Source organism: Aythya fuligula, chromosome 4, assembly GCF_009819795.1.
Source record: "Aythya fuligula isolate bAytFul2 chromosome 4, bAytFul2.pri, whole genome shotgun sequence".
NCBI classification, from domain to species: Eukaryota; Metazoa; Chordata; class Aves; order Anseriformes; family Anatidae; genus Aythya; species Aythya fuligula.
Window position 1 is genome coordinate 37,373,007 of NC_045562.1, and position 25,103 is coordinate 37,398,109.

The 25,103-nt window shown below is 40.3% G+C and overlaps 1 protein-coding gene across 1 annotated transcript in view; it reads left to right on the forward strand.

The window, feature by feature from the left end:
* Window positions 1-25,103, forward strand: part of SLC7A11 (solute carrier family 7 member 11) — a 61,217-nt gene that overhangs the window by 25,056 nt on the left and 11,058 nt on the right. The window contains exons 7-9 of the mRNA XM_032187537.1: window positions 21,573-21,696; window positions 22,883-22,986; window positions 23,492-23,588. Of these exons, the coding sequence (XP_032043428.1) occupies window positions 21,573-21,696; window positions 22,883-22,986; window positions 23,492-23,588 (325 nt within the window). The remainder of the gene's footprint in view (window positions 1-21,572; window positions 21,697-22,882; window positions 22,987-23,491; window positions 23,589-25,103) is intronic.

Below are 25,103 nucleotides of genomic sequence, written 5' to 3' on the forward strand. Positions count from 1 at the left end.
ATGAGCCAAGTGGAGAGGAAGCACCCTTTAAATTATAGAAGGGAAAATGGAAAAAGGAAGGAAAAATGCAAAAGTGAATCCCACTGTTCTCTTGCCAGATTTTTAGAAGTAGCACTGATTCTCACTTTGGAAATAGCACGGTTCCTTCTTTTGTGTATTAAAAAGGACATTAATATAACCCCAGCTATTCTAAGATGTAAAAGCAGCTGTTTCTGTCTCCTCTTAAACCCCTCTTTTGAGGTCTAATTTTTAAGCCCAGACTCATTTCTTTTATTCCTCTTTGTTAAAGAGCTTCCCCTGTGCAGTACTAGCAGGACCCGAAGTAGCATGAAGGTTGTGTTTTTTTCACGAGGAGCTGTGGTTGCACTGTTGAGCTTCTTTAACGTGCCTGGAATAATTTTATTACCAAGAATATATGGAACAATGTTGAAATGTAGTAACAGATTTCTTTTTTACTTTTTAAGCATGCTTTGCATGTGTATGCTGGCTCAATAGTGATTGCTGTTTGAAGTGAAATACCTGAATAATCCTTGAAATAGAGCTTCACTGCAATAACCCCATGCAGCCACATCACGTGCAGCTTTGATCTTTTTGATTTTCTTACATTATAAGGATTGGCCCTGCTCAGACTGAGGTCATATTGTATTTATCCAAATAATGAGTGAGCAAAGGAACAGCCAGCTCTCTGAAAGACAATTTGTCATCTGAAAATTGACAGGAGCCATATTGCCCGGAGCAGTAAAATTAGAGGACTGGAAATCAAGCTTGTTGGACATTCAGACTCATTTCTTACATGTAGTCTTTGAGCTCATCTGTATTCTCGAGCATCTGTTCTCTACTTCCAAGAAACAGACCCAGCTTCTCAGTCAAGGCCCTAAAAGCAGCTGGTGCCCGGCCGGCAGTTCCCTCCTCCCTTGTCAGGAAGAGCAGGCTCTGGGATCAGTGCTCTAGTTTGTCAGGAATTTTGACAGGTTCCAGATGAGGAAATTGTAGCGGAGTGCTTTTACATTACAGCGGTGTCTTCAGAGCCTCGTCAAAGTCAGGGCCAGCTTGTGTCAGGTGCTGGCCAAAGAGAATCTTGCTTTAAAAAATTCATGATCTGCGTCCTCAGTGTGAGCAGATGATGAGCGTGAAGGCTTCATGTTATAAAGATTAGGCTCTTGGTGGAAGAGAGAGAAAATATTATTTCAGTTTAAGAGAAAGGAAACTGAGACTTGAACTCCTTAATGACTTGAGGGAGGTCTGTGATCAAGTGGGCAACTAGAGGTATTGATTCACAGTCCTTCTTGAACCCCACATCATATTTTCTTTGGCAATGTAATTTTTTCTTAGTGCTGCTGGACTTAAGAAATATTTTTGCTTTAGTGGTCTTCAATTTCAGTTGTATAGAATGATCAATAGGAGATTTTTAAAAGACGTGGAGTCTGAAAATATTTTACAGCAACAAGTTAGATTACTTAACAGTGGTGGTTAACTAAAGCTACTATCTGGAATAATCTTATATATATATATTTTTTTATTTTTAACTTATATATTTTTTTTTCTTCCCCTATTGGGCCGTTACATTTGCAAAAATTCTGTTTCTGTTTGTAAAATAACTTTGGTCCAGCCTAGGCAATCTATCATTGTTTAAAAAGTTACACAGTGCAAAGAACATATTATTGAGATGTATAGTGTTTATAAGCCTGGTCTCAGATTGATAAATCATGTCTTGTGCTGTTGAAAAGCCAAGAAATGAATTGCTTTGCTGTGACCTTGGGGTCTGAGATTAGTCAGTTTGTCTATTAGATTTTTCCAGTGTTCTTCTCACTTCATTTATTCCTTCTTTTCTAAGGAACAAGAAGCAGTAGATGTATAGCAAGTCACCAAAGCTTGATGTCATAAGGCATTTTGTAAAGTCAAGGGTTTAAAAATGTTCAGTATAATTTGTTTTTATATTGGATTTAAATAATGTGAGTGTCATGTCTAATTAATCCAATGTGTACTGCCCATTTGTATTAATTAAAGTTTAAAGTCACACTTTGCATCTAGGAGGACTGAGTGAGAGCAGCGTGGTACTAGAAGGTTTTTCAGGGTATCAAAGCATCACAGAGATGCAGATGGATGGGAGGAGAACTGTGGCTGAGACACTAAAACAACTCTAGCTCCCTTGCTGTTTGTAGCTGTTTGATTTTTTGGCACTTCATGTTAGAATGCACCCCCTTCCAAAATCAGTCAGAAACTTGTTGCTCTCTAACAATCTAGACCGCTACTAGTTATTTTCTATTTGTGCGCTGAACCCAGTAATCACAATAAAAAATATTTTAAATGTTTATTGAGAGGATGCAAGCCATTTCTGCCTCTTTGCTTCTTTATTCATTTTTGTTATTTTATAATTTAACGATGAGCTCCTCTCTGAAGAGGAATATTGATATTCATAATCCTAGGAACCAGAAAATGAATAAAGTCAGAAACTTATCTCCCTCCAGCTATCCTGTCCATCATTGGAAACCCACCTCAGCACTGCTTTTTATTTGGGAAAGAAAGACGAGGTAGTTAAAAGCATTGAACTGGGACTCAGGAGATCTGTCTCAGGCACAAACTTGCTGAGAAAATGGAGACTAGGTTATCTTGTTTTTTCTTCTTCTTTCCCTCCTTTCTTTCCCTTCTTTTTCTCTGTCCACCTTATAGAGTGTGACGTACCATGTCCTGGCTACAGTCTTGGAGTATGTGTGTCTTTCCGAGGCTGGGGGTGAGTCAGGCTACGGGGAACCTGAAAAGTTTATTTGGATTTAAAAATGTAGGTGTCTACTGCCCAAACTGATGGCTTTAGCAAGTGAATTAAACCCTGGGTGTGACTTCTCTAGGTCCCAGTCCTGTAAAGGATCGTGTGGTATCAGTGGAAGGAGAAAGCCTGTGTAGGTATATACATAAACATGAAAGCACCTGGGGGTTTTCCCCATGGGACTACAATCTTTGTTTTATTTAATTTCAATTTTTTTTTTTTTTTTTTTTTTTTTTTTTCAAAATAAACTATGGATAAGCTTTTCCACAAAGTAGCTGGGTATAAGTACAGATCCTTCCTTTTCAGTCTGAAACTGGATTCAGATATCCTGCCTAGCAGAAGCAGAATAGCTTCTGTACGTGGAGATTGAAGTCTTTCTTGCATTATTCTGCTCCACTTACTCATAAAAGATACATCTGAGTCCAAGTTGTTTTGTTCATGGCAGGCCACAGTGCCAAATATTCAGTGCAGAAGTTATAGGATTACGTTGTGATATTTTATCTGGAGATAATCAAAAGAGACAAATGCTAATCTTATAACTATTTTGCAAAGTTAATTTGCTCATGTGAATTCAGCAGATTACCTTAAAGTGAAAGGTCAGTTAAATGAGCATTTGCAATTTTTTCTTCAATATATTATTTGTGCATTGGGATATTTTTCTATTTGAATACTTAGTCTCCACTGTAGCATGAGGATACTCTATTTAACCCCCTTTCCTCCTACCCCCCAGCTATTCCTATGTGACATTTTATAGAAATCTTACTCTTGATAATTTCTCCTTTATCTAACAGCATTACAAGCTACCTGAATTTCATCAGTTATGTGCTTAGCACCTCAGAAGACAAGGTGTCCAAACATTGGTGAATCTAACATCGGTTTTCAGAGTTTAATTGTACCCTGTGTCAGGGGTAAAATGATAGATTCACAATCACATCTTCAGACCTATAAAACCCCTTAATAGGGAACTGAATCAGCTGAGGATAGAAAAAAATTTACTAGACCGAATATCCTACTTAGACAAACACAAGCATAGGTTTTGCTATTTGTAAAGTATATAAAGAAGAATTTAATTAAGTCTGTAATTCAGTAGTATTTCTGTGGTTTTGGGAGGCAGAAAGAGATCATTACTAGCTCAGGGGAGCTGGTTCACTAGCATGAAATTGTTCTTGATGAAATGAACTTGCTTTTACTTTTGCTCTTTCACTAAGCTTATTAACTGCTTACTGCTTGCATGCATCACATCATCAACTCATTCATTATAGTTTCCTATAAACGACTGATAATTCATTTCTGAAACTAAATATTTCAGTCTCGGATACATGTTTTTGGATGGCTTCAGATTTCTGAAAACTCAGTATGAGAATTAATTTTTTTGCGCTTCCCTACTCAAATTCTTTTTTGCATTGAAAGATTTTATTTCTTTTGCTGTAAACTGGAAATTCTCTCATAGTGGGATCCAAATGTTCTGGGTTACTTTGCTCCTATTTGTCATCTTTTTATTTTTTTATTTTTTTTTCCAATAGATACATAATTTTGGAGACTGTAATTGACCTATAATTTTATTTTATTTTATTTTATTTTATTTTATTTTATTTTATTTTATTTTATTTTATTTTATTTTATTTTATTTTATTTTATTTTATTTTATTATTTATTTATTTTTTCTTTTTCCTTCCTATTTCTTAAATATCTGTACTACATACATTGATCTCCTGGAGCAACCATTCTCAGAGTTTGTAATCTTGAAAGCAACAGAATTACCTTTGGTGATTTCAGGCTGCTGCTTCCTGAAATCCTGGAAATTTTGACTAACTTGCTGCCCTCGAGCAAAACACCTGAGATCCCCTCATTTTTATGTCTTTGGCAGTATAACCCTTGCTTTAGCCTTGGTCTGTGGAAGAATGTTGTTTTGTTTTTGGCAGTCAGGAGGAAAAGTTTGCACTTCAGCTCTGCCCCACAGCTGTGGGGCCCAGATGTACAGCGTCTCTGACTCAGCTTGGCACCTATACAAGCCTGCGGGCGTCTTGCCTCCAGCTCCTGCCGGGTTGTAATGCTTGAAGGCCCCAGGTACAACATCAGGCTGAGAAATGCTTGACAAAATATTATGTGGGAGGCAATGCAGTCATTAGCTGTGACACGATATGCTTCATAAATGCAACTTGCCAATAGGAAGGAGCAATTATTACTTAATCTGTCACTGATTTCAGCTAATTTTTGCTGATGGTTTGGGTCAGCTTGGATTCAAAACTGATTGCAGAAGTGTGGGGGATTGAAAATACTCCTTGACTAGCTGTGGTCTCAGCTTAGACATACTGGTATTACAGTGAGGAAGATTTTTTTATTTTTTTTTTGTGCTTCCTAATTCCTAGTGGGAATGCCAGTAAATCAATAAGGAATAATACACTTTTATAAAAACAGCCAGACTTCCTTCAGGACATATTGCTTTTGTTGCTGTGTGGTCCTGCACGGCAGTGAGTGGAAATTTTAGAGTGGCAGGTAAAAGGATCTTGAAGAAAAAGTCCATGCTGGAGCAGCAGATGCTGTGGTAGGTTTAGCTGAATTCTGGCTTCATCTTTTCTTCTCTTCCCTCCATACCAGCCCCGGGAGACCTGATGAAAATGCCCTAACCTTCACAATCTGTTGGTTCTGGCAAGGGTGGATGCAATTAAGCAGTCTGCAGTGAGACACACACATGTTTCAAGGGCTTCAGCATGCTTGTAAGCCATGCTTGGGGGTTTTCTGTGATGGGATTTGGTGAGAGTCACTGAATCCCCAAAATATTTCCAACCACCTAGAATGAAGAAGGGAAACTGTGATTGTAACTGTGTTAGTAATTTGAGTTAAAGCGGGGAAAGGGTCAGGATGGAATTGAAATTGTTGACCCAAATTAAAATCCAAGTGTTTTTTTTTTTTTTTTTTTTTTTTTTTTTTTTTTTTTTAATTTCAATTACATTGAACTAGATTTTCAGATTGGATAACGTGGTTTACCCTGTACTTTTGCAGTATAGACATTTCTTTGACACTACAGTTTACTAGGGCTTCAGCACACTAGCTACCATAAGTGATATCTCGTAATAACTGGTGGTAGGGATTCAGTCCTTTGATTCTCATTTTCCCTGTCTGAGGACGTGTAAAACAAATTCCTCCCACCACACCTGGGTGCCCCATGCCCTGCGGGTACAGTGTTGCCTTCCTGACTAGTGGTGCTATGTCCTAAGGGGGAGGAAACAGGGATCATGCCTGGAAAACATGATACGTCATGCAATTTGCGTCTGCAGTGATCCAAGCCACATACACAGCAAGACACTCTGCCAGCCTGGATCCCCTGCCTTGCCTCTGACACATGCACTTACTCTGTGTCTGAGAGGTGCTTTGAATCCACCAGAGCAATGTATGCAGACAGCGGAGGGGCTGGGAGGATGACTCACTGCATGAATTCACCTGTCGTCTGCAATAGGGATCAAAGAGAGTAAAGGCTTCAGCAGCAGGGACAACATAAAGGCTGCCGATTCCACTGGCACCATTCCTCTTACCTCTGCAGAGAGCTGGATGTAGCTGCTGTATGCAGGCACTGCTTTCCAGAGAGTGCATATTTCCCTTGCATGTTTAGTCAGGGACTGACCTAGTGGGCATTATCACCACCTGTGATGTCTAGGAGTGTCCATGCATTCAACATACATTGTTATATCTTTTTGCTTTCCCTTTGGGCAGCTCTGTTTTTTCCCCGTGCCATGTTTTATGGTGCTTGTATCAGTGCTGGGCCCTTTGGGACAACTCCATGCCATTAGAAGGAGAAATGATCCTTGGGTGAGGTTTCAGGCCCTGGTACCTGTCTTGTTGGCAGCTGCTTTCTAAACAACAATTTAACATTTGAATTGGTTCGGGTGACTTCCAGTCTTTCTCTCCTCTGCTTCCACTTCATTAGAGCTACTCGTGACAGAGCTTAAACTGATGTGCCAGTCAATATGTGTAAATTAGAAAAGAGAATGATGTAATCTGCGGTGTCTGTAAAGATTTCAAAGGTATACCTTGATCATTAATTAAGACAATAAGGATGGCTCATAAAATTGCAGTAGAGGAGACTAATAATTCACTACTGAATGAAGAAAGGCAAGGTCACTCACATAATTACTTCTTCTAACAATTATATTCCTGGTATAGATAAAATGTTCCTGCTTGCACAGAAGTTGAGGTGACAGCTGTGGAAATATTCAGGACTAGGAAATGTAGCTTTGATACCTTAAGCTTTGAGGGCATAATAAAGAAAAGTGTAGTTGTCTTTTCTGTCTGCTTGTTCTGTTTTATTTTTTTCTGGTATGAATTATTATTTCAAACAGTCAAAGCTAACTTACAGCACAAGCCTGGCATGGATGCTCAAGGAAGGTTGAGTGGGAAAATAGAAGAACAAAGATGAATGCAATAGGTGCACGGATCGGTATTGCTGTGCTGGGTTTTAGCTGTGGATAGTTGTATTGAAATTAATGGTGCCATTACTATTCTCTTTCACCTAATTGTCTGATATAGTATCCGGTTTTAATCCCTTTTGTGTTTTAAGAATGCAATAAAGATATTGTAAATGGTTTTAGCAATGAATTCAGAAAGGCAGTCAGCTGCTTGAGAAGTCAGAGATGAGGATGGAGGGGAAAAGAAAGGGGAAAAGACAAGTAGCAAAGGTGAAGGCAATACTGCTGCACAGATCCAGGCCAGGCCGCAGGGCAGGTAGTGGCTCTGTTTCTGTGCCTGCTGTGAGGAGGCAGGGTAAGGCTGGGAATGAAAGCTAGTTGGCCTGTGATCAGCTTGGTGCTAAGGCGCACTATCTCCATTAAGGAAATACTTCAGAAGCCGTTCCTTTGATATGCCTGTTTCTGTTCACACAGACTCTGTGGTTTAAGATAAAAGCCCAACTTGAAATGAAAATGACCAAAATACCTCAGAATTCTGGAAGCACTAAAAACTTTTTGAAGATTATTTGTAGTTCTGCTTGGGCATCAGTCGGGGAGGCTCCTGCTGAAGGAGAGCCTTTGGCTGGGTAAGGAAGGTTGCTGCTGGCTGGCTGATGGTGGGAGTGGACGTGCAGCTGCACGGGCATTACCTGATCTGGGCGTAGTGAAGCAAAGCGGCATGAGGTAAGCTCTTCTGCAGGGGATGAGGATATTGCATCATTTCAATTTAACAAGTGACTCTCCTGATCAATTTAGTGCTGAGAGTGTAAGGTGTTGTAAGCAGGTAGGTACAGGTGAAGTTACTGCCTCGAGTGTACACAGCAGGGACAAACATCCACACGGAAGCGGATGCTTAAGAGGCAAACTCTCAGCCAGGCCTCTCATCCTCTGCCAAGTCCGTGGCACCTCTTTTGAGGAAGCAAAGTTGGGGGAGCTCAGCTGGAGCTGCCTGTCCTCTCTCTGAACCCCTGGTGGCGGTGTCTCTGGGTACCAAAGGCCCCACAACTTTGCAGAAGCTGGCTGGCTGGTGCAGGGTCTTGCAGCACCTCTACCCCCAGGAATTTCACTCTTATTTCCAAGAGTTTTGGTGGCTCCAAGCATACGGATGTGATGTGTGAATGTGCTCACTTCAGCCCTGGGTGGTGGCTGCCCCGGCTTTTCTCTGTGGTTGGTGTTTTGTTTGCGTTGCCCGGTGTCACATTGCTACAGAGCAGGTCACTTGTTTCAGGCCCTCCTGGCTTGCTTGGCTTGCTGATGTGATAACCTGCTGAGCGCAAGGTGTATTTGCTTTTCTCCTTCTTCCTTTCTGTTTATTTATATGAATCACTGTTACTATGAATCAGCCCTGCTAGAGAAGTAAAACAAATGTTTATTCACAGTCTCCCTGGGTAGCTGGCAAAATGCAAATCTGCTTTAACAGCAGGCTAAATGTAATGTAACAACAAAACAATGTAACCTTCTAAGTTTCCCCTGCCCCGTGTTTTTCTCCATTTTTACCACTTTAGCGCCCAAAATACACGCATGCCTATTTTAACCTCTTTCACTGCGGGAGGTGCAGCCCCAGGCCCACGGCAGTACTTGTGCAGAAGGATGACAGCATCCTCTGTCTGGGAACCCTGTGCTGCTCTGTGGAGTGCTCAGGGCACGAATAAAAGCCTCTTGCAAGACTGATGTTCTCTTAAAGCTCCAGAGCTGTAAAATAGTCTTTGTTTTACTGGCAGGATCATGGGTCTCTCAGGGTTAAGTTAACAATGGTTCTGGGCTCTCGTTAGCCTTTTTATTTTTTCTTTCTTTTTCTGTGATTAATAAGCAAGTGGCTTATCGCAGCGGCCTCTCTGAATCCAACCAAAAAGGTGAGAGAGCAGCGCATTGATGGCAGATAGGAAAGGGTAAACTCACCAGATCAGTTAACCAGAGGGGAGAAAAAATGGTCCTAGTAGGAATCAGATAAACCTATGTCTATAGACTTACAACGTCAGCTACTGCACGGTGATGTGAGCCATCAGCGTCAAACACACGGGGCCGAAACAACAAATGTTTTGGCTGTGCAAGAATTACTGGTTTGGGAAGCAGTCTGTCATTCAGCTATAATGTACTGCATGTTTGTATACTGACGCAATGCACGAAAGCCCTGATTGTGCTCAGCCGATAACCACTATCAGGTCATGCTTTGGGCTGCCAGCTGGATAAGGTAACAAAGTGTATGTGCACTTGACATGTTTTGGAGCCTGCCTTTTGATATGGAGCACAATCGCTACAATTCTCCAAAGGCTTCTCCACTTATCACCTTGGACCTGGAGGGGATATACTCTTTGAGAAACAAGGGTGTGGCAAGGTGATGCAAGCTTCAGCCTCCGCACTAGCACACTGCAAACCTCTGCACTCAGGGCAGCCAGCCCATGAGCCTGTGTTGCTGTGGGAATACCCTACAAACCTGGAAAGAAAGCATACGTGGTGGGTACCACTTTTCATGGTCATGCTGCTCTGAAGTGCAGGCAAAACTCTCCCAGGTTTCCCCCTTCCCAATTTAAAAAGTACTGGAATAGCAATATAAAAACCAGCAAAACCCAAGAAATTCCTTATGAAAGTGTATAGGTATAAAACAGTTTTTGCTCTTGAGCACTACCCATGTAGGTCACATCCTGCATATAGAAAAAAGGAGTTCTCTGACTAGGATTCACAGCCATTTTTCCTGTCATTTGTAAAAGCAAGCCAACACCTGCTACCCATGGGTAGTTACATACAGCAGAACTTGTTAGCTTAATTCAGTTTAATGTTCTGATCTGTACCCTGGTGCAGCCTTTCCTGGCTGCAGAAATAGACGAATTGCTTTGTGCCCCTTTCGTTCCACTTTCCCTTTAATGCCGAGCCTCAAAAAATACCAAGTGTGGAGCACTAAGTCAATGTTATGTGAGTGCAATGTTATGTCAGAATTAATAGTGACATCCTGTATGCCATTAACAGCAAACCTTTACTAGAGCACCATCTGAAACTTCTATAGGCTGATGATGGCAACCAACCGAGAGAAAGTGTGGTAGTATTTTTTGCTTATATAAAATACAAATCACAGGACAAAACACAAAAGAAGGAAAGAAAAAATGGCAAGGGTAGTATGTTCTTCATTGCACCCAGGTACATCAGAACTGAGTTTTATAACTGCATAAGCTGTAATTACCATGTTCTGTGTTGTCAAGAGTACTTACACTTCAGAAAAGCATAGTCAAGACAAGAATAGCAATGGTATTATCATACCCAAGAAATGATGTATATTCCACTTATGTCATTTAACAGAGTAATTTACTCAACTTTTGCAGTCTTTTTTGGTTGAGAAATTCAACAGTGTTGTCTTATTTATTTGTCCATCTTTAATGAGCATTAAATTGCTGACTGGTATTAAGTTATGTCATAGTCATATCAAAACAAGACAACTTGGCTTCGTGCATCTTTCCTGTAGATGAACATCTCCCATTCTGTGTGATCACAGAACTTCCATCGGAGAAGGCAGTGGACTCTCCTTACTCAGTGAGTGCTCAGACTCATATTCCTCTGCATACCTGCTTATGGGTTTGCTGATGTTCTGGAAGCAGGTCACTTACAGTGTAGTTTATACTTGGATATTTGGCTTTGTGTATGTTGGAACTTGAAGTACACAATGACACTGATATTTTATTTAAGAAAAGAATATGGTTAACTAACATCCCATAAGGGTTTTCAATCACTTAAATTATAGTACAGCCTATATCCATGAACTGTAAACTAAGAGGATTTATATAAGATTATAGTGGCTCCAGAGGAGCTGTGAAGTGAATAATCTGCATTTTACAAGTTGCACTGCTGTGGTCTATTATGTCAGTCCTCATTCACTGGTAGCACTTGTTGTTAAGCAAGTACTGTTATTTGCATCTTCACCTTGTCCTTATGTTTTGCTCACTTAAAAAAAAAAAAAAAAAAAAAAGTTGAGTATGTAATAACAGTGTTTAATTTTTGAAGTATGATGGAACAAATTATTCCTTAGAGAGTAGTTTTGATATCATGATTTGAAAAGCAGTGGAGAGATCCCCTCTGTAGGTCATGAGAATGGGTAGAGAATAGGAGCACTCCACTATGACAAGAGGTTCAACTTTTGTTGGGGTTATTTTAGAGAAAAAAAGAATCAGACTCATCCTATCATGAAGGAAGGACAGGCACTTCTGTTTCTTCACATCTACTTACTACAGGAAAAAAAAACAGCTGTGGATAAAAAGCAGAAAAAAGTAAATAATTTATCTACAAAGAGCACAGAAGACCATGAAATTCCATTTGGGTAAAACTTCACTGTAGGATGAACTTCTTTGGTGGATCTAATACCACAAAGTATTTCTATAGATGTGAAAAAAAAGAAGAATCACTTTAGCTTTCTTACTTGGTGTTTTTGAAGGCCATGAGCAAAGACTTTTTCCTAGGTACAGACACGAGTAGATCCCATCCACAGGACACCTGTGGGCTACACCTGGGCATGGTACTGTCATCAGGGTCAGGGTGCTGTCCTAGAGGAACTGCCCCAAAGCATAGGAAGTTATGTCTTTTTTCTGCTTCTAAGAAAATAATTTCCCCCATGACAGCCCAAATTCTGTGATCTGTTTTGTGCTTATACTGGTTGCTGGAACAGGGCTTGCCAGCACTTCTGCTAAACTAAAGCCTGGATTTGTACTTTTCCACTGTGCTGGTGTTTTCTCTAGGCTTATTGTCAGGTGCAAATGTCTGGGAGGCTGGTGCTGGACAGTGCTATGGAGTGCCAGCATATGGGGCTTCTTGATGGCACCGTTACCCAGGTTTTAGTAGGTTGATACTGAATCAGACTAAGAGACAGTGTGGTATGTCCTGTAAAAAACATAGTTGTCAGTTTGTTTTTCGATTTTAGCGTTAAAGAGTAGAGCGTCATTGACAGAAGGTACACTGGAGAGTGTGCAGTTGCAAAGATGAGTCTCTTAAAAAAAATAAATAATAATTCTGAAGCCTCACTGACCACACTGCCTGAGGTCATTGGAAAAGATTAATAATTCTGGCTACTTCATGTCAGTATCTCATTTGAAATAGCTTGAAAGAACTTGATTTGCAAAAAGGTTTCAGCACCTTAAGTGTACTTTACACCTTAAGTACCTTCAGTACCTTACACCTTAAATGTAAGCCTTAAAGGGCTTACATTTAACATTTCTCAGCTTGGACGCAGAAAATGAAAATCCACCTTTACCAGTGATTTTGAAAATTTTGTACACATATGCTTTTCTTCTCCTGTGCATGTGATTGTAGTTCAAGTATTACGGTTTTTTAGTGAGAAGCAGTAAAGGTAATAAAACAGAAAAAGTTGATATTCCCATTTGAAGTCTGTTCAGGCCCCTCTGGTTACTGCACTCAGCAAAGGCATGTTTTAGCTCACACTTGGAATTTGCTGAATTTCTCTTGTCAGTCATGTTGCAGAGTTATATCAGTGTGCTATGTGGCCTGCCCCACATCTGTAGCCTGCCTGTAGGGCTGTCCTCAGCTGGAGCCTCATTTCCTTCCCTTCTGCAGAGAAAACTGTTTTTCTGCCAGATGTTTTCCTTCTTGGCAGTGCAGTATTGTTAAGACATCTCCCTTTAATTTCATTTAAACCTTTTTATAGCTTTTAAAATGCTAATGCAGCCAGGTACCCGCAGTTACCCTTTTTCTCGTTTTGAATTCCTTCAGAAGAGCCTGCCTCAGTAAATGATATTTCAGTTTCCATGGTGTTCCTTATTGCAAGTAGCTGCTCTTTTCATCACCGAATGGTGCAATTTCCATTCATGCCAAAATATCAATGGTAACGTACAGCAGCAAATTGTTCCTTTATGATGGTTGGCATTGTGGAAACTTTCCTGCTCAAAATTAAATGTCACGGAATTTAACAAGTTTGAAAAGCCCGACGCCTTTTATACGCACGCACATGCAGACACGCACTCCTCCCTCCACCCCTCTGCACACCTCAGCATTTGTCTTCTGTCCTTACCACGAGGAGTCATTAATATGCTAATGATGTGTTTCATAAGAAGTTCAGAGGCAGGGATGAGGGGGCAGCCTCCCCTCCTGCACCCTCAGCAGGAGCCGGGCGAGGTGTTTTGTATTCGGGCTGCTTGTTGCCGGCTTTGAACCTCATCGGTTCATTTCCAGAGTGATATCAGCAGCACCAGTCCGCTCCCTTACATTACTCATAGTGTCACTTTGCCATTTGCTGTTCCATAAATCAGAAACATATGTTCTTGCTGTAGACAGCAGGAACACATACACACCAAGGCAGCGCTCCACGTCCACCCCAGCCCTGTTGCCTGCCAATGCCCAGGTACCTTTAGAGCATGGGAAGGGTGGTGGGACAGGCAGTACATTTTAACGGGAATCCTTTTGCAACCACCATTGTCTCTTTTCCTGGCATTGCCATTATTGGTGCGTGGCAGCTACTCTCTGCTGGCTTGGGTTTCTGAGTTATGAGGCCTGATCTGCTCATTTCCTCTCTCTCGGGTGCCCTTGTTTACACTGCTAAATCCCACCCCAGCTACTGCCAGCTCTCTGCCTGCTGCTGCCTTGGTGCTTTAGGGGCAGGTACTCATGTAGGGTTGCAGCTCTGTGTGCTGGTAGGTCTGCAGGGAACTTCAGGAGACTCCTTTCCTTCTAAAAGTGATTCTGCCTGGGGAAAGTAGACCCCGTTCATAAATCAGGTGTTCAGAGATTTAATACATTCACATTCCCAGGATAGCCTCCTATAATAGATAAAAACTGCTTTTAATATGCAATTATTTCTTCACACCCTTTTTATTACATTTATTTTAGGCCTGGCAGCGAGGTGTGTGTCTGTGCGGAGCAGTTAAGAGGAAGTTAGACCTGAGATCCTGCGCTAGATAAGGCAGGTTGGAGGAAGAGCCTTGAAATGTTCCTCAGCCCCACTTCTCTTCATTTCCATATGTGATGGAAATGGTGATGCTGGCTGGTGTTTTATTTTTAGAATCCCTTTTAGAATCCCATGTCAGGTTTGTGGTTATAGCTTCCTTGCCTCCAAGCAAGCGCTGTGATTTACTATTGCTTCTCATCATAACCTACACAACTGGCAGTGCTGTAAGCACTTCCAGCAAATAGGCCTCAGAAGAAAATAAGAAGCCGGAGCTCATGAAAGAGCAGAGGTGCTCCCTTCATCTCCTGGCTGAATGTGAGCTAGGTAATAAAAATAAAATCTGAGTTTTTTGGGTCTCAAGTGGAAAAGGTTACAAACTTCCTAGAGTACATGAAAGTTTCCCAAGAATGAAATAAACAGAGCATGTCAAAGCACTGACATTTGATAGGGAACTTGGAAGTCATTTATCAAAGCTGTGATTGAGAACCCAGCAGTGACAATACACTTGTATTTGAATCCTCTGAGTCTAGACTATGCTGCTTTCTAAAAGTCAAGCTTTTGTGAAAAAGAGTGGCAGACACCACTTTTTTTTACAGGTCCAAACTAAACCATACCTCGATTGTGTACCCTACATTAATGAAGCTGTCTCTAAAGGTGAGCAAACATGTAATGATTGGACGTGGCATCCACCATCCACGAAATGAGGATTTTCAGAATAATTTATGCTCTGAAATGCTAAATGTTCCCTCATGCTCAGCTGCTTCCCAGTTTTTAGGCACTCAACTTACATCACAGGTATTCCTGTGATATCATTGTGTTCCTAGCAGCAAGCCTGGCTCTATAGTGGGGTGAGCAAGCCTGACAGTTACAACAAGGAAGAAAAGCCTATTTAGGTTCTGTGGACCTTTAGGTCAGCAAGAAATGTGTACCTTAAGGTCAAATTACAGCGCAAAATAAAAACCAGGTCTGATTATTCATACGTCTCTTGGAAACAGTCATAAACTTTGTACAGTAAGGCTGCAAATGGGGTAATCTGGAGATGCTAGATACTGGCACTCAATGGATATATGGAAATGGTTTATCAAAGAGCTGGCTGAGAAGTTAACAGGAGATAACTTACATCTTAAGTTTCAAGTCTATGATTTTTTTTTTTTTTCTTTTAAGATACATTTTTCAATATGTAGAACTCTGTTTCATTTTGTATCATTTCAGGAGCTGTTTTCCTCCTCTTGTGTTCATTTCTTGGTTAAGAGTACTTGGTACTTGTTATAAAAGAAATGTGCATGGCTAAGCAGAGACACTGTGTCTGATATTTAGTGTAGTAATCTCAAAAGTACTTTGTGGATTTAGCTGTCGTCTTTAATATCTGCTGAGTTGCACTGTTTTTCTTTGGGAATACCAGGAATCCTATCCATTCCATGTGAAATGAATCAGGATCCTGCCTGAATGTTAGATGTCTCTTTAGCTGCTAGTCCAAGTTTCAGATGAATCAATTCTGCTCTTCAAAGAAAGGTGTTTTGTAAAAGACATTGGCTTAAGGAGTTAGGACTTGAGCCATGATGTAAATGAGTTCTTCACTCTGGTGAGATTTGGCTAACCAGCCTGAGTTGGTACATGATGCGACTTCAGCCAAGTTCAAATTTCTATTAAAATAAAACAAATTGCATTGCAAATGTAGCAATTACACTTAAGCTCTCAAGGGCTGTTGACAGATCTGTTTCTGCTTAGGACTTCAGCTGGAAGGGTTTGGCTGGAATAAGATGTTATGGAGAATGGTGTTACTCTGTGCAATTGGTACCTTTCTAGGTCTTAAGTTTTAGCCAAGAGAGTATTTATGCTAGTTTACTTTTCAGGAAACCCTGCTGGAAAGGGTACTTGAAAACATTTGAGAAGTTAATAAAATCTCCTGCCCTTCCCAGCACACTTACATCACAGTTGGACCCTTCAAAGTCAGTTGGTCATAGAAGACCCCTTTTATGAACTGTAACCAATTATAAACCAAACCAGTGAAGTCAAGCTCCAGGAAGACAGCAAGTAATTAGACACAGCAGAAGCCCTTTTCTTCTCTTGCGAGGTGATAGAAAGTGAGAAGGGTTTTAAATGCAGAATGAGGCCCGATTCTTCTCTCTATTATCCCGGTGTCGTGCTGTTGTATCTCTGCAGATGTCAAACAAACGCATCAAAATCGGGAAGGGAGCCCTTCAACTTGCACCCCAGCAGTAGCAACCATGGTGTGTGCGGTGGCGTAAATGAGAGCGCAGCTTAATAGCTAGTCTTTCCTTTCTCATTTCTCCCCTGGAAAATCACAATTAAAAGAAGATAAAGAGAAGTTGCGTAATTTAATAGTGTCTGCACCACAAGCCCACAAACAGCAATTCCAGTCTGGAACATAAGGCTGGGACATATTGGGAGGCAGTGAAGGGAGAGAAGTGGGGATCTGTTGAGGAGAATGCTTGCTACAATAAACAAAGTAATCATAGTTTGTTGCTAAAACTAGTCATCGCCAAGACCTATATTAGCATTTACAGATATACAGACTCAAGATGTGCTGTGATGACCCCATACCTTTTGCCTCCATATTCCTGGCTTTGATTTTGTCCTGGGAGGTGGCCTCTGCTCAAGTTTTTCATCTTCCTTTTACTCCATTTCTTGTAACTGATTGGTGAGATTGCATTTTTTTCACACAGTGACATGGTGAGAACTGTTTGATCATTCCGGTGTAATGGTCTGTCTTATAGGTTGCTGTTCACATGAAAATGGTGTATGGGAAGGAAGCAAGTTTATGTCAGTTCATACTGCTCTACTGCCCGGGGTTCAGGATTGCCATAGTTCACTGAAAGGCCACCTGGGAATGTGTAGAGATGTAGGCTGGGCTCTGTTGTACACAGCATTTATTAAAACAAGCCTGTACATCTCCTGGTCTTGTATAGGAGTCCTGGGAATCTTAAATTACTAGCTCTCTTGATGCTTTCTGTACTGTGTGTGGCTATTTTTTTCCCAGTATTAGGATATGTGGGTGAATCTACACTTGCTATTTCTTCGCCGAGCTTTGGCCCTATGGACTCTGCAATGGATGATTAGATTTTAGGAGTGCCAAAATCTGGAAACAGTTCATTTGGAAAATTGCTTAACAGATTGCAAATGGTGAATAAATTATTGCACAGGGGAACCTTTCAGAAGGAACTTGAAACTCCTGTGGCGGTAAATTTCTGACTAAAGAAATATAGAATATACAGGCTCATGCTCATGAAAACCAAACCCTTTCCTGGAAGCCATGTGAAAGAACTGGGACTTTCCCTCTCTTCTTCTTTATATTTATTTGTTGTTATTTCATTTTATTTTAATATAACACAAATTCTCTTTGACAATTACTAAAGCACAGTAAAGATGTGTTTTATCACACCTAACTTTCCCAGCAATTACTGGATTTGTTTACTGACTGTGTCTCATTGATGCAGTTTTTTTTTTTTTTCTTTTTTTTCCCCAGGAATAAGCTTTTGTAAAATCTGGATTTAAAGTGGATGTAAGGAAATAATTTTGTCATGGCCTCTAAACAACAACGGATGTGGTGACAATGTATTTTATACTTGTGAATTCAGCTGAATCTGTAGGGCATATTTTGATGGTGTGTTTGTTGTTTCATAGAAAGATCAGTCTGCAGTGGTCACAGCTCTTAGCACTTACTGTTTGTTATTATAAAACTTGTCATTAAGCTGGGATATGAGCTGTAGACTTCTGGGAATGTTCCTCAACTGATTTATTTACATTGTTCTTCTTATCCCCAGGTTCTTACTCTTGATTTTTTTATTTTTATTTTTTTTCCTTCATACTCAGCCTTCTCTGTTTGTTTCTCTCAGAAATATGTGTGGGAGGCGGTGCAGTGCCAGAGTAGATTATCAGAAGATCTATGGTTCTACAACACATGAGGTCAAATCCAAAACCCAGTAGATATCCTGATTAACTGAACCCCGTGCCCTTGCTCCAGGGCTCTTTACAGACTCTAGAAGGAGGAAATTTGCTTCCAAGCTGTAGAGCAGAGCTTGGCAGTATATGGCAATGCATTTCAGCCCCATACAGTCACAGGCGGGACTGGCTGTATTCCTAATGCTGCATTTCTTTGTGGTGGTAGATGCCTCAGAGACTTGTATTCTGGGAAGCACAATGCAGATGTGCCCTTCATTTAAGCTGTCTTGATCCTTCCTTACAATTGCTTTGTATATAGAGCAGAAAGGGAAGATTTGGCTTAGAATAGTAGCTAGGGGTGGGTAAATCTTAACATGCATAGAGATTCAATTCAGTTTTAATTACCATTTAGATGCTACCTTCATTGTCTAAATCTCATCTGATTTTATAAAGACTTTTGATGATATTGTCAGTATTTTCTTGGTTCAGTTTTCCTCAGAATTATTTCCTTTTGATACTGATTTTCTTTAAAGTACCAGAGGAGCAGCCTGCTTGAATATCATCTCAGTGGTAATGCACAAGCCAGTTCTTAGGCATTGTGTGGGTTTGGGACTAGCATCTGCACCTGAACTTCTACTCAGAAAACTACTTCAAGATTGATTTTTCTTGATTTGGAAAGAAGTTGAGATTTCACTCTGAGATGAAATGCAAAAGGAAAACACCGCCTTGCAGTAACCAGTGACCAGTTCAATGCAGGTTCAAGTCCTGGGTCAGTTTTATGCAAAAAAATATTGCAGTCTCCCATGTGTGAGCATAATGCTATGTTTTTTAAGCTGTTGGCCATCCTGAGGTCTGTCTTGGTCGGGCAAGAATTCAGTCTTGGCGTTAAGATTTTTTTCCTAAGAAATGTCATACTGAAATGGCCAGGTTTCCTTTCAAAATTTTAGCTTCAATGAATGAAAATCTTCAAGTGAAAGATACCTTTTTCTTGAATGTTCTCATTCCTTCTAGTCCAGAAGTGTTCACTGCCTGTGTGGTAGTTGTGAATTCACATTGTGTCAGAAACATGACTTATCAATATGCTAACACCATATGTTGCATTTGATTCATAGGACACGCAAGTGAAAAGGTGAAATCTACATACTTTGAGGCAATTTAATAGAGAATAGAACTCGGGTATGATTTTTCCTGATTTGGAGAGAAGCCCAGGAAGATGTATAAAATACAAGAAAATCAATACAGCGATCCTCTAAAGAAAGGAGGTTGACTTCAGTGCTAATGGCATTGAAGTTCTTACCCCAGTGCACTCACTGCCTGTGGTTCATAGCAGAGAGTTTGATAGCGGTATCCTGCTGCAGGTTGGGAACTGCCTCTTAAATTGGGTGGATAGGAAAGGCATGATTAAAGCTCTCACTTAGAAGTTTTACATAAGGCTCACACCTGTCTCTCCGTGCCTTCAGATGATTCAAGGACCAAGTGTAAATCTGAACTGAAGTGTCAGTGGGAAGCGAACCATGCTGCGTTGCTCACCCCCGAAATCCTCAAACCGGCCTTTCATTTCTGTTGAAATCTGTCACTGAAAGCAGTGCCTAATAAGCAGCAGTCAGGCAGGCTCTGTGCTAGCGAGCTGCAGCCCTCTGAAGGCCTGATCCCACTGGGAGACAAAAGGAGTTGCAACCGGAGCACTCGTGTCACAACGCCCCCCGTGCTGCTCCAGGCACGAGTTAGGATCTTTGGGCTTTATTTTTTTTTTTTTTTATTTTTTTTAATGAATACAGCCTGCTGACGAGTTTGGGCTTGTTTCGTTGTTGTTTTGTTTTTATTTCTCCTGGTGGTTGTTGTTGCTATTACTGTAAGTGGGGGTTAGTGCTTGTCAGTGCTGAGAATGCTCACTTGTGGAAATGTGTGTTTTTTCATCCTTGGTTTTGAACTGGTCTTCTATTTTAGAGGAAATAAGGCTGGGATTTAAGTTAGAAGTGAGTATAGCAGCCAGGTTTTGATAACAGTTAGAATGGACAAACATAGTTTTAGTTTGTTTGTAAGTTTGACGGAAAACGTGGTTTCAGTCATTCAAATGGAATGGTGAAAATAGCCTAGAATCGATATTTTTGGCTAGATTTATTTATTTATTTATTTATTAAAGCTGGAGTAAATGCTGATTTATTCAACAGCTTGGTGGTTGAAGCATTCGATTAAAATTTCTGTTCTGGGAGGATTTGAAACTGTGTATCCCTACTTGGAGTCTTATGCTAAGTAGATGGAAATCTATTTATACCCAGGTCAGGCTCAAAGCTTAACCAAACTGGCCATGAATTACCTGGCAGCTGAACTACAACTTTTTGCATGATCATGTTACCAACATCCAGTTCTGCAGCTTTTCTTGAGTTGGTAACTGTGTTTCTTCTAGCAATACTGGACTTGTATTCTGGGCTGTCTTCTCTGGTCCTTGGTATTGCCTTCTCTGTCATTAACAAGTGCATCCTACAAACTGATTCCTTCTAGCTTCATCACATGAGACCATTGGCTTCAGGTAGAACTAATATCACATCTACACAGATTTGATCCTGCAGTACAGCATGATCTTGTGCACCTGGATTAACTACAGTGGCTGGCACCACAATTGCTAACACATGCAAGATGTGCAACAAGCGATGCTGCCCTGCTTTATTTATTTATTTAGTTTAGAGCTTCTTTTCAGCTTTTTTACAGGCATACTAATGTCAAGGATTCCCCTGAGAAACGAGGACTAGAAGTAAAGAGGATCATTAAATTCTGACCCAGCTGTGTTTCTTTGAGGAAAAAATGAGAAAATAATGGATTTTTGTGTTGGATTTCAAAACACCTTGTAATTTGAGACAGATAGAATAGCCCTTTTGCTCTGTGCTTGCAGTCTCTTCTGGCACACCAGAATTCCCACTTTTTTCTCTCCTTTCCCCCACCTGATTGAGTGACCTTCACAGCAGAGTTTGTCAGTTGTGGCAAATTTGGCATCTCTTCAAAATGTTAATGTAGCTATCTGAAAGGATCTGGCCATGATGCAGCAGCTCTGAGCTCTACTCAGAGGGAGCACAGGTATAGTGTCCTTCAAACTGAAAAGTGTGGCCTTGGAATTAAAGGATCCTGGTTTCAGACCTGAATCCCTTCTTGGTGTAGAATATCACTTCAGATATTGAAGTGTAGATACCACCTCAGCTGAGCAATGGTATCAAGAGACTTGAGTAGCACTTGAAACATCTGGGTTCTGAGCCCCATTGGGCTCAGCTTGAAAGGAAAATAAAAGTAGGCAGCTCAAATTGACCATGCTTCTTGTATGGGAGGCCTGGGAGCCACAACCTCTTTGCATCCTCAAAGGATTTCTCCTTCAGAAAGGTTTCTCACTTCGTTATAAGCGTGGCAATTTACTTTGTTGAGATGGTTTTGTTTAGATGTGTTTTGTTTTTTTTTTACTGGTAGTTTCTAATTAAGGTACTTTGCGCTCACCAAAAAATGCACTCACCATCATTAGTGGTTGCTTCTTACATTATTTGTTTCATGTTCGGGGGTAGCAACCAGATTGTGGAATAATGATCTACCTTATGTATTTCAGAAACATACCCCTTGCAATATGCATTTCAATGATTATTGTCACAGTTGGCTATGTGTTAACAAACGTGGCTTATTTCACTACAATCAGTGCTGGGGAATTGCTGCTTTCAAAAGCTGTTGCAGTGGTAAGTTACAGAAGAGAAATCCAAAGCTTTATATCCCTGCTGTATCCCAATTACATTTGTTGATATATTTTTATTTCCAAGGGAAGGAAAAAAAAAGAAACTGGGAGGGAGGGTGGGGACAATGAGGGACATTTCCAGTCATGTTTGGCTCCTCTTTTACCCAGCAAATTAGCAACCAGGTAAACTTTGTCTGATTTTTGATCCCATTGATTTGATGAATGGGATTGTATTTAAGGTCATAGCATTTGTAATAAAATGTTAGACCATATTTGTTTAATTGATATAACAAAGTCCTTAGGACTTAAATTTTATAGCTAAGTACATACTTGACAAATTATTTTCTAAATCAGGGGCTGTGCTCCTGGGAAACAGAAAATACAGATACTTGTGAAAGTCTAAGCTATTTTTTGTAGCAGGAAACAGTAATGCTGTCTCTGTACAATGTGTGTCCCAGGTGCTTAGGAAGGGGAGTGCTGTCAATACTGGAGTTCATTTGGGAAGGAGTTACAAGGCCACCTGGATTGCAAATGCTGTTGTGATTGGTCTTGCTGAATTGCTGTAATGACAGATTTTTATATATACAATATCTGATTTGCAGCAAGGAAATAAAAATTTCCATTTACCTTTCCAGTAGTGACACTGCCTGTGACTTTTTCAATTGGCATGCCATTTAAAAATGACCAATTCTGTAGCTCTTGGGAGTTTTAGGAGCAAAACACTTTGCAAATCTTCAGAAAATTATGCATATCTCTCGTGGTGCCCTCAAACAATGAAGCGTGACTGGATGGAATATAGTCTTGGATGGCATCAGCTAAGTACAATGAAGGCTACAGAAGAAAATATAATTTATGCAGATCAGATTTTGGTCTGTTCAGACTGGGTCTTCCTTTTGGAAGCGTAATGACCTGAAATGACATTAATAAAAGACTGGTTCCACCTCAATAGCTTTGCCTCAACTGGAGGCCTACCAGATACAGCCAGAAGTAAGAGTGAGAGACCTTATCGGCACTAGTCCTGATACCAAAACAGGAAAGGTAACAAATGCACAGCACAAGTTTCAATGAGGGATGCAGAAAAGGATATAAATAAAAGTTATAGTACTTATTAAAAATTTTGTTAATGAAGTAAAATTGCTCTCATGTTTTATGATGGAAAATTCAGTGTATGTTACTCTCTTCTCTAACAGACCTTTGCTGAACGATTAATGGGAAACTTTTCTTTAGCTGTACCAGTATTTGTTGCTCTCTCCTGCTTTGGATCTATGAATGGTGGCATTTTTGCGGTCTCCAGGTGAGCATATGCTGGTATTACTGGGGGTGAAAGGCATGGGATATACACTGAAAGTAAGGAAGCAAGGGAAAGGGAGAAAAGGACTCATTCCTTTAGCAGGAAATCAAAAATGACTGTGATATTTATCAGGTATGGGATTTTTTTTTCTTCTCACTTTGTTCCTATTGAGTTTAGTATCTTTGTTAAAAACACTTTGAATGGTTTGGCAGTGAATCTCTCTGAGTGCAGCACTTAATTAATGACTGCTTTGTTTCATGTGAAGGAGGTAAATTGGAGGGAAAATATTAACTACTTCTAAAGACTGATCATAGTGTAAGGTAAGAGGGGGGGACACATCCAGATTGACTTTGATTTCTGCATATGGGCTTCTCCTGCTACTCTTTGCATTCAGAATACCTCAAACAAGCCTAAGAAGTGCTGCTGTGTTGTGTGACTTTCATGAGCCGCTTTGCCTAGTCACAGTAATGAGCACATTTAAAGTCTGTCCACATTTATTTCCCACCAGGATGTTCTTCGTTGCATCCCGTGAGGGTCACCTTCCGGAAATTCTCTCCATGATTCATGTCCGCAAGCACACTCCTCTGCCAGCTGTCATTGTTTTGGTAAATCATACAAACAAATGTTCCTGCACAAGAATTCATATTACAGGCTCGCTCTGGAGGATTCGAACAGAATTTGGGCACTGCTTGAGTCTCATTTATTAATGTATATGCAGGCTTTGGGCAGGGCAGAGGACAGTAAAGAGAGGAAAGAGATTTGGGAGTTGTTCTTATTCTATCATCTCCTCCTCACTATCTTGTCGGTAGCACTTCACTGCCTATCATTGCAACCTAATTCATGTCTTATTGCCCTTTATTTCTAAGAACCTGCTAGTGATGAGCTACTTTGCCTTTCAGAGAAACAAATTCCACTTATACAAACAAACAAACAAAAAAGGGCTTCATTTAACTGGAAGTGCAGCTAAACACTGGCATCTGGGAGCACCCTAAAGGCTCATTATACTACCTTACAGTGAAAAATGCAAACAATTATGCACTAGGATAATGGGAGGGGAACCCTCAGCAGTGCAGTGTAATGGTGATTAAAAAATGAGAGAGCATGTGCCTGGGCAACAGTCTGTGAATTGTCTGAGGAAAAGCACCAGCATTATAGTTGAAATCCTATTACTGACTTCTAACATAGAGGCAGAGCTAAATGTTGGCCATGTCTTTGCATTGCAGGCTAATTTGTATAGTAAAATGTTAGGACAAAATGTCAAAATACAGACCTCACACCAATTTGCATAGTGCCAAGTAGATTTCCACTTAACTCGGAGACTTCTTCCTAACTGTGGGTTGGGTGTTCAGCCCCTCTTTTGGGACGGATGACCGTAATGTATCTGGACAGACCTCTGCGTTGGGGAGGCTTCTAACCACAGTAGAAGATGTGTGTGCATATAAGAGTGTACACTAATAAGATCAGTTGCTTATACTGGAATCTAAATAATCTTTTTCTTTTGCTAGACATGCCTGTGAGCTCACTTGTGAAGTGCCAGCTGAAGTGTTGAATTTTATATGTGCTCATACAACTGTAGCATCCAAGTTTTGAAAATTAGACAACATATATATTGTGAAAAGTTTTAATGAAATTCACTTTACTTAAACATTTACTTTGCATTTTATTTCTTTGGACTGAAGGATTTGTAACATTGGGGTAAATTGCACTGACTTTTCTGTGAAATGAAATGTACTAAATATATAATATATATATATATATATTTCTAAAAAATGTCTTCTGCTCTTGCACCTGGTCACCAGTGCATTGATTTCCCTTTAAAAAAAAGTCATATGAAGATGGCTTTCACTCAGAGATTTTTATTTTTTTCTTTCCTCAGTGCAAGTAGAGTAGTAGTGGGATACATTCTGCATCAGTAGTCCACATTTTAGAATTTTCTGATTTCATTTCTCCTGCCAAGGTCTCTACACACTGTTCAAAAGGAAAAAGATCTTGAGGAGAAACTGAGAAAATGAGCACGTTCAGTGTTTGAGGCTTGCTAAAAATAAATAAATAAAAATTAGGAATCGAGAAATTTGCTTATTACATATTTCCTGATATTTTACAGATGTGGGTATAACAAC